Source organism: Athene cunicularia, assembly GCF_003259725.1.
Source record: "Athene cunicularia isolate RWA chromosome 3 unlocalized genomic scaffold, athCun1 chr3_part1, whole genome shotgun sequence".
NCBI classification, from domain to species: Eukaryota; Metazoa; Chordata; class Aves; order Strigiformes; family Strigidae; genus Athene; species Athene cunicularia.
The window spans coordinates 104,789,390-104,798,991 of NW_020799097.1; the positions used below are offsets into that span (position 1 = coordinate 104,789,390).

At 42.4% G+C, this 9,602-nt stretch overlaps 1 protein-coding gene across 1 annotated transcript in view; it reads right to left on the bottom strand.

The window, feature by feature from the left end:
• AIDA (axin interactor, dorsalization associated) overlaps window positions 1-5,632 on the bottom strand; it is a 27,931-nt gene extending 22,299 nt beyond the window's left edge. The window contains 2 exon segments of the mRNA XM_026844246.1: window positions 5,303-5,384; window positions 5,386-5,632. Coding sequence (XP_026700047.1) covers window positions 5,303-5,384; window positions 5,386-5,525 — 222 coding nt within the window. The 5' untranslated portion in view covers window positions 5,526-5,632.
• Between the last annotated feature and the right edge of the window lie 3,970 nt (window positions 5,633-9,602).

A 9,602-nucleotide genomic window follows, 5' to 3' on the forward strand; every position in this document is an offset into this window, starting at 1 on the left:
AGGGGTGTCACATCTCCTTCTCAGTCAGCTCCTGGACCACCACTACTTTCAATAGGCTGGGCTAAAAGTTAAGTGGCTCCAGTTCACCTTAGGCCACCCTGAAAGTTAAAAGAATTCAGGAGCTGAATCATAAGCAGATCATACCTCAAGGGCAGAGCTAACAGCTAGAGTGTGTAAAAGCCTCAGCTACCTGATTTTCAAGTGCCACCACAGGCTCATCAAAGCTTTCAAAGCCATTTCTCACCAACCGGTATCTCTTTTCATCTTACTCTGTTACAACATGGCATGATTTACATCCTCAGAGTTTACATTGCTACCCATCGTATGGAGGTCTTACCAAAAAATGTAGTTCTTTCAAGCACCTTCTAAGAAAGTAGCAAGTGATGTATATTAGCACAGGACACATACTGTTTTCTCCTCTGCCTAGGATGCACACGTGCAGCACCGTGCTGTTTGGGCATTTTTATATAGAGCAACACGACCATATGCTTGCACGCAACATGGCAGAGTAAAAATATGACAGCTCTGTTTCTGTGGAGGTTCATTCTGTAGTGTAGCTGGATCTCTAACAGAGCTTGGAAAAACACAGATTTTTGCAAAAGAAAGGAGTACATACAGTCCTGGATTGATTTTGACATTTTCAGACCCACACTCCACACACGGGTGTTGTGGATTTACATGTACCTTCAGACTGGATGGGAGAACACCAGGTAGTACTACAGAAGCAGATTCTCATTCCCTAGGATGAGAATGCATTACATTCATCTAATCTTAGCTGCAGTGTAACAAAAGGAATTCCTTTTATATTTGAGAACATCTGGAAAGATAAATTTGCAAAGGCAGAATGCTAAAGAGGAAGGTGTGAAGTAATGGGCAAAAGAAAGAAATCCAGAATCCTTCCTAGGGAAGGGAGGGGAAACCTCTGAGGTTTGCCTACAGCTCTAACATTTGCAAAAACTCAGCTGTTCCAATGGTTTTAGTGTCAGCTGCTAAGCAAAGAGCATGCCCATTCCACATCAGATCAACACCCCCCATGACTGCAGCACAGAAAGAGGGCTACCAGCTCGCAGGGTGCCAGCGCACAGTCTCCGTGCCCCACCATGGAATTAGAACATGTCAACAGATTTTCACATGGCTCTTCTCCTCCCAGTCTCATATGCAAAGCATTAAGCCCACACTGTAAATGAGGTCTCACGAAGCACTGCTCAACCCCTGTCTCCTTTGTCAATTCAGTGGTAAGCTTGGCAACACCCCTGTTCCCTATCCTGCAGATTCAGAACTGTGTATTCTTAAAACTGCCTGAATTAGGCACTTCCTAACAGAACCAAAGGTGATACAAAATGTGTGTCCTCTGGCTCCTGGGGGCAGAAGGGCAATAATGGCTCTAGAAACACATTAAATGAAGAGAGTTTGAGAGTCTTAAAATAGTAAAGAATAGGTTTTATATGGAATCTATTGAAATATGGCAAGCTCCCAGCAGGCATTATTCATAACTATTTTTTTAAGGGACCACACCCAACCCAAAAGTTAAAAATGCAGCTAAACACTGCTATCATTTTCAGCTGCAACTGTCCCGTGCAAAGGCTCCTTTTCGCAGCAGGGAAAACAGTCTGCATCTCATTAGAAAGACTGAAGCCATAATTAACTTCGCTAGTTTAAAATAGTTAAGATTCAGTTTTATGTAAACTCGTGATTAGAAAGGGAAAGTCAGTTGATCTTGTAGTCAAGGTTTCTTCAGTGCAGTTGTGTGAGTAATGACTGTGCTAACTGTAATGCAGTCAAAGATGTTTGCATAAATACAGAGCCAGAGCAGAGTTTGGCTTTAAAGAGAGCTCTAGGCTGTTAGAAGACCAGTAGTTTAATGAATCATGCTAAGACTTCAACGGTGCTCTTATTTCAGCAATTTACCATTGCATAAAAATCCGCTTGATTTTCTAATACTGAAGAAAACTCAGCCTAGCACAAAACCAGTTATATGAGAAGCAACAACTATGACTAGAAGAGGGCTTTAAAGGTCAAATTTACTGCATAAAGAACTGGGCAAGAATAACTATAGCTGGATGCAAGGTGACAACCATGGCCAAACCTAACTGGAACAACTCATGTAATAAGACACATGAATGAAGATGGGTATTTTTACAGAATGAAGGTAAAAAGAACAGCAGGATGCAGATGTTAAGACTGAGGTAAATCCACCAGTAACTGTATCTGTTAATATTCCATACACACAGCTTCTAGGCGATGAAATTGTTGCACAGCCTCTTAAAGCTGTTGCAGGGTGGCAAGATTTGTTTACAGTATTTATCTGCAGAGAAATTCTTCAATAGCATTCACAATCACTAATGAAGATTCCAGCACTGTTGATTATCCAAGTCAAGACAGAGCCTTACCCAAGGACTATAACTCCAGAATTATGTCCAGCAGTAGATATAAAATGACAACCCCGCAGAAGATAAAAATCCTGGAACAAACAGCAAATTCTGGAGACTAGTCTGCTCTATCAAGGGAAGTAGCATACAGTGTTTCAAAGCAGACTCTTCAGATCAAGAGCAAAAAGGCAAGATATGAATATTTAAAAGTCTGAATTCTTACCATAAACAATGCATTTATTATAAGACAAATGATAACTGGCTCACAGTATGCCTAGGAAATAAATTGGTGGTATCTGTCAAGTGTTGTTAGATTAACAGATTGTATGATTACATTAGCGAGTAAAACACCATCAGTTATGGTGTGGCCATATTCGCACTGTAACACCACCTGTGATGCACAAAATAAACCCAAACATGGTAAAAGTTTATACAGACAGATGGGGCTGAGGATTTGAACCTAGCCTTGTCCTCTCCCTGTAGCTATAAAGCTAGTAGTTTTCCCCTGGTACAGAGGAATCACTGCTGAAATATATCTTCCTCACAGAGTATGTAAAGTAAGAAACAATGACAGCCTCGCAAGTAATTTTCAGCAGTATGTATAGTCCTTTGGAAAACAGCTAACTGTAAATCTACACAAAAAGACAGGAATAAGGGTAGATCAAGCAACTGGAAATCATAACTAGCTTCACAGCTTTGCCTTCTCCAATCTATGAAATTCTGTGCACAGCCTTAGCCAGGAATATCAGATAAGCAAACGCTGAAGTTTACACTCCTCTACATTCAGAAAAATGAAGAGTGGCTTTTATATGACATACAGAACCTCTGAAAGACAAGATATCAGAGAAAGAGACTTTCTGGAACCAAGAGGAAATAGCATGCTGGTGGACAGACACATCGGCAGGAACTTACTTAGTTGAGCAAATGCAGCTATTTTGGTATGTAGATTTTCTGATGGGTGGCAAGAGAGAAGATATAATTCTATTTAACCAAACTGCCTGAAAACCCAGAAGCATGCCAAACTCTACTCCAACATGCCAAGTGAATGATACTACCAATGATAGTAATTGGTCATGATCACTAGATTATACTGGCTCTGCTCCTGCAGAAATTGGAGAGACCACAACAGCAAGGAGCTTAACAACAGAGTAAAAGCTTTTGCTGTAGAGAGTTTTGAGTGCTTTTTTTCAAAACAATAGCAGGACTCTTATTTTTGTTGTGACTAGCATTCCTCATGGCAAAGAAGTGAAAGAGAATGTTCTCTCAACCAAATGTTGGGGAATTCGGTGGCATATGTGGCTAATGAAATGGTCACCACAATTTGATAACCAGGCTCAAAGTTTCAGTGCATTGGCCCCTTACTAATCTGCAAAACAGAGCAAGTAATATAAATGTCAGCCTCTTTTGTAAGTTATACCAGCTTTAGAAAGATATCACTCTGAAGGACTTAAAACAGCGACTCATTTTTTCTTTTCAGAAGATCGTTGCCTTGAGACATGATTGCAGTTGCACATCTAACATCTGAGGTCAGTTATCTCTGCTTCCTGAGCCCCCCAGGCCTTCCCTCATGGCTGACCTCACTCACTTCCACAATCTGGTCCAAGGTCCTTTCCACAGCTTCAGGGAACATCTGGAAGCAAAGCCCTGTGTGGTTCTGGCTCCCATACTCACAGGAGATGATGCCTCCAGAAGTGAGATTAACAGCTTTGCCGTCATGAAGTAACCATATTTTCAAAAGTATTCACAGAGGGGAAACAGGCAGTAAGGATGACTATAGCTGAGAAGGATGAAGAAAGCTACCAGCAAGGGATAGAGAGCAGAAGCAATCAAAGACTAAACAGCTGTCCAACATTAACAAGGCTCCCAAGCCCTCAGTTCAGTAAAGGTGGACCAAATCCTTCTCCAAGATTACAACTCAGTTTAAGACAATCACAAGCCATATCTTCTTTGCAGAAGGTAAACAGAACATGGAAGATCATCCTTTTGCTTTTCTCATTGGTACACATCAAGGAAACATTTACAAACTGTCAGTCTCTACATAAAGGTGTGTTTAAAGAAACTCATTATAAAGAAATACATCTCCAATTTATGTAGCCGGGACCTGTTTTCAGGACCAACATTTCCGAATACAGATGCATGACACTAGCACCCTGTTACCATAGGTGAGACTCTGGGCTAGCAAATGTCAATTTTCAGGCAACGTCATTGCTCAAACAAGTGATCTTATGACTTGGAAATCTGTAAATACAGGGAGGTTCTCTAATTTGGTGTTCCTAAGAAAAACATGCCTTTATACAATACACAAAAATTCAGCAGACCTCATACCTCAAAAGATTTTACTTTGCTGAAAATGCTTGAGTGTATGAGACCTCAGCTAGTATTTTCCTCTTAAATTCTGTAACAGAATTGCATTAATATGATGCTGAGACAAGAAGGAGACATTTCAACCGAGGGGAGGGAGGAAGAAGTAAAGTCATTTCAGTATTTTGAAAGATTTTAAACAAATAACATTCTAAGAAACTACCAGGGAGTATTCTGCCAAGCTCCTTCCCAGTGAGGTGCTACATGTTAAGCTAACATCCTCCTCACACACTCTCGATGTTGGCAGTTTAAGACATTTTGTATTCAGACTTCACAACATAAATTGTGCTAACGTTGTATAAGCAAGTTATCAAAAGGTCACCCAAAAAAAGAAACATTCAGGTGATGAAGGACTCTGGCCAGCATGCATGACATTCAATATTACACAGCAGAGCATCTGTTACATCTAATGACAGCAATTGTTTTAGCCATGCTGGGCCCTGTTTCTGTTTGCGTATATTGAGTGAGGAAAAAAGGTCTCATAAGGCTCTGGTCTGGAAGATTAAAAAACACATAATACACATTAACATCTACGAGTCAAGCTCCTTGACTGAGCAAACAGCAACACTCACCTTTTGATCTTCTGTGAATTCCGAGTTGTTGTGCTGAGACTGCGCCTCTTTTTGTAGATGCCTTGCTAATCTGGATGGGGGAAAGAAAATTGTAGAGTGGGAACGCAACACAAACACACATATCAGTCTCCAGAAAACATGTCAGCCAAAAAGTCCACAGACTGCTGCTCCAAGCAGATTTTGTTTTTTTGTAACAAAGATTTCTATAGCCATGGTAGGCCATATTTAAAAAAAAAAACACCAAAAACAACCAGAAGATGGACAAAGTATGCAATTACATCAGGCAGGAAAGACTACATATATAATGTATCATGATGGGAGGACAGGTAAGAAGGTCCTTCTAGCCAACAGCCCCTTTTATAAGCACTGACTTTTTTTCTCACCCCATCCCCTTATTTTATTACAACAAACCATACCCCTGTGAAGGCCCACTGTGGCACAAGCCCATATGCATTTCACAGGGAGAGTCTGAGACAAGTTGGCGTGCCAGGAGGTGTGGGCACAGGCACCCGAGGCGATGGCCTCACACTCTCCTGGTGCTGGGAGCCAGGCACAAGGGCGGCTTGGCCCAGGCTGCCGGGGTGTATCAGCTCACATTTGGCCTGTTAGCATCACATGAGGAGCAGAGACCCCACCCCTTGTCACCACGGAGACAGGAGTACCAAGGGGTTTGGAAAGTAACAGTAAGCAAACAGCTCGAGAAAGCGAAAGGAAGCTAGAGAGGGAAGCTATGGGAAGAGTTACAGTTTCCGTCCAGGGAGGAAGGAGAACATTAAACAAGCAAAACCTCTGGGCAATTGTTGCCATTCCCTGTAAATAATTTGACTTTTAAAAGCAGAGGGGGAGGGGGGGACAGCAGCAGCACTCAGGGCATCACAATACTCTTCCGTCTGGAACCACATAAGTTTGAGGAATTCAGCGTTTCACCACCACTGCAGTGGGGATTAGCCTGGTTTTCGTGTGTGTGTGTGTGTGTGTGTGTGTGTGTGTGTTAAAATACATACACCAAGATGCATACACCAGAACAGATTACTGTCAATGCCTGTGTCAGAAACAAAAATCAGAACTCAATTCTTTATTTGCTTTTCCTAAAAATAAGCTTTATTAAAAGACACAAGGACTGAGGCCACTGTAGTTTTCAACTACTACCAGCAAAAACACAACCAAACAGGAAAAGGGAACTGCCCAACTCAGTGGTGTTGTCCCTTTTCATAAAGGGGCAAAGATGGTGGCAGAGAAAAGACAAAAAGCACAAACACACTTGAAACCAAATGTACACTCCTTCCCTACCACCCTGTTGATATATAGAAAGGGCATTTAAAAGTAACAATTAAAGAAAACAGATCACCATAGCAGCGGTATGCCACCCACAACAGGCAGCATGACAATGTAACATTTCTGCAAACATCACAACCCTCTTTCCATTTGTCACTAATGCAAACACACACCCACCCCACCCCCCAATCCAAATAAATGCATCTGGCATCCCACTTGCGGCTTGCTCAAAGCTGTATCAGACCAAGTTCTGCAGACAGGGACATCCAAGAGAGATGGCACTGCCAACAGCTCAGAGGACTCCTGCGTGAGTAAGCACCTGAATGAACAAGGGCCAATCTTTGCACCAACCCTCCCACACTTCCAGGAGTAACATAAAGACCTGAGCAGACATAGGTCCCTCTGGACACAGGAAGCAAATAATTGCATTTTACATCAGTAGCCACTAAATCCACGGACTGAAGTAGCTTATATTTGTGAAAATCTGTCTCAGTGTCGGCAAACTCACCGTAACCAGCTTTTCCCCAGCCTCCCTGTGTTGGTCAATACAGAGCTTGCCAACGTCAGCAGCACCTGGCCAACTGCAGCAACACACTTGTTCATCCCATCTCAGGCTGCCATTTAAGAGGGCAAAAGCACAAAGCCATCCTGTATGTCTCTCCAGAGCTACAGGTGGGTATGTACTTCTTATTCACAACTTCTACTTTATAAATTGAAAGTGTTATTAATTTACCTGCTGTATCTACAAGAAGCAGATATGCACACCAGAAAGTTTCTCCTCCTCCCTAGGAAACACTTTCATGTAATCCTTTCATCTTCTCTCCCTTTTCTTCTCCCTCCTGGAACCACAGAGTTCATCTACTGATGACTACTCACTGGTAAGACTTGTAAGAGCAGCTTACAATACTACTCCCCAAGAGGACCTTTCTTACAAAGATATCACATTGCTCCAAAGTCAGATGAATGTAAGGGGCTGGAAGTCACCTCAGTTCTCATCAGACACAAGTGATGCTGGGAGGAAGGGAACAAAAGTTATACTTCAACTCTCAAATTGGACTGTCTGCAAAAGTTTATTGACCTTACTTCTCAATGAAGCGAGCTCAGAATGAAAAGCCTGAAGACTTTACATTCTGAAGAAATAGTTACGTGAAACTGACTGCTGAGACTGCCAAGACAGTTTAAAGCGTTAAGATTCTACTGGTCGCCTCGTAGATGTCCACATAAGGACAGTTATTAAAAATATCTTCTTTTACTTTCAGATGATTTTTTTTTCTTCCAAGACACAGATCTGGAAGAAAACTTCTTTTCACGCCTGTGCCAAGGTTTGTAGTAACAGCTTACCCTGCTCTGAAGACCATCAACAAACTGCAAATAACGAAACTTGCATCATCCTGTCTGGTGAGTGAATAAAATGATGAGATTATAGTATCTCATGACTATGCTGTATGTGGCCAGCAGTCTAGTTACTCCGAATGGCAACTGAACTGGTAGGTGATGCAGTTACAGCTCATAACTTGAATAGTCCCGAACAGTGTTACAAGATCTCTCGGAGAGCATCTCTTCATCCGAGTTTCTCTTGGGAAACAAGTGCAAACTCTCAGGACTTCTTCCAGAAAATTCACCATAAGAAACTTAGCCTGCAATACTCTGATCACAAGGAAGTAACTCTCATCTTCATGGTGACCAGAGCAGCAGAGGAGAGCATTTGACTAAAGCTGCCAGGTGTGTTTCTAAGGCTGCCATCAGCAGTGCCCACAGTGCCAACAGTCCTCCGATATCAAAGGATTCACGGGTGGTACGGTCCCACCCAGCACAAGCCAGTCTTACTGGGGCTGCCAGGTTCCCCACTCTCCCACCCGGGTTTCATCAGGGGTGAAACACACAAGCACGCGACTGACCAGTTTTCACCCCGATGAGTTGTCTGGGGTTTTTGTTGAGGTAAGTCTGATGCTTCGGCAGCCCCTTTGCCTCAGCCGGGTCCCCCCTTTCCCACAAACATGGTGCCCAGGGGACAGAGGGACAAGATGGGGGTACCCCGGCCCACCGGTGCCTCAACGGCCCACGCCTGGGGGGCCCTGCGGCTCCACGGCAGCCGGCTGCCACCCTCGCCAGAGGACACACATTTTGTATCACCTTTGGTTCTGTTAGGAAGTGCCTAATTCAGGCAGTTTGGTTAAATAGAATTATATCTTCTCTCTTGCCACCCATCAGAAAATCTACATACCAAAATAGCTGCATTTGCTCAACTAAGTAAGTTCCTGCCGATGTGTCTGTCCACCAGCATGCTATTTCCTCTTGGTTCCAGAAAGTCTCTTTCTCTGATATCTTGTCTTTCAGAGGTTCTGTATGTCATATAAAAGCCACTCTTCATTTTTCTGAATGTAGAGGAGTGTAAACTTCAGCGTTTGCTTATCTGATATTCCTGGCTAAGGCTGTGCACAGAATTTCATAGATTGGAGAAGGCAAAGCTGTGAAGCTAGTTATGATTTCCAGTTGCTTGATCTACCCTTATTCCTGTCTTTTTGTGTAGATTTACAGTTAGCTGTTTTCCAAAGGACTATACATACTGCTGAAAATTACTTGCGAGGCTGTCATTGTTTCTTACTTTACATACTCTGTGAGGAAGATATATTTCAGCAGTGATTCCTCTGTACCAGGGGAAAACTACTAGCTTTATAGCTACAGGGAGAGGACAAGGCTAGGTTCAAATCCTCAGCCCCATCTGTCTGTATAAACTTTTACCATGTTTGGGTTTATTTTGTGCATCACAGGTGGTGTTACAGTGCGAATATGGCCACACCATAACTGATGGTGTTTTACTCGCTAATGTAATCATACAATCTGTTAATCTAACAACACTTGACAGATACCACCAATTTATTTCCTAGGCATACTGTGAGCCAGTTATCATTTGTCTTATAATAAATGCATTGTTTATGGTAAGAATTCAGACTTTTAAATATTCATATCTTGCCTTTTTGCTCTTGATCTGAAGAGTCTGCTTTGAAACACTGTATGCTACTTC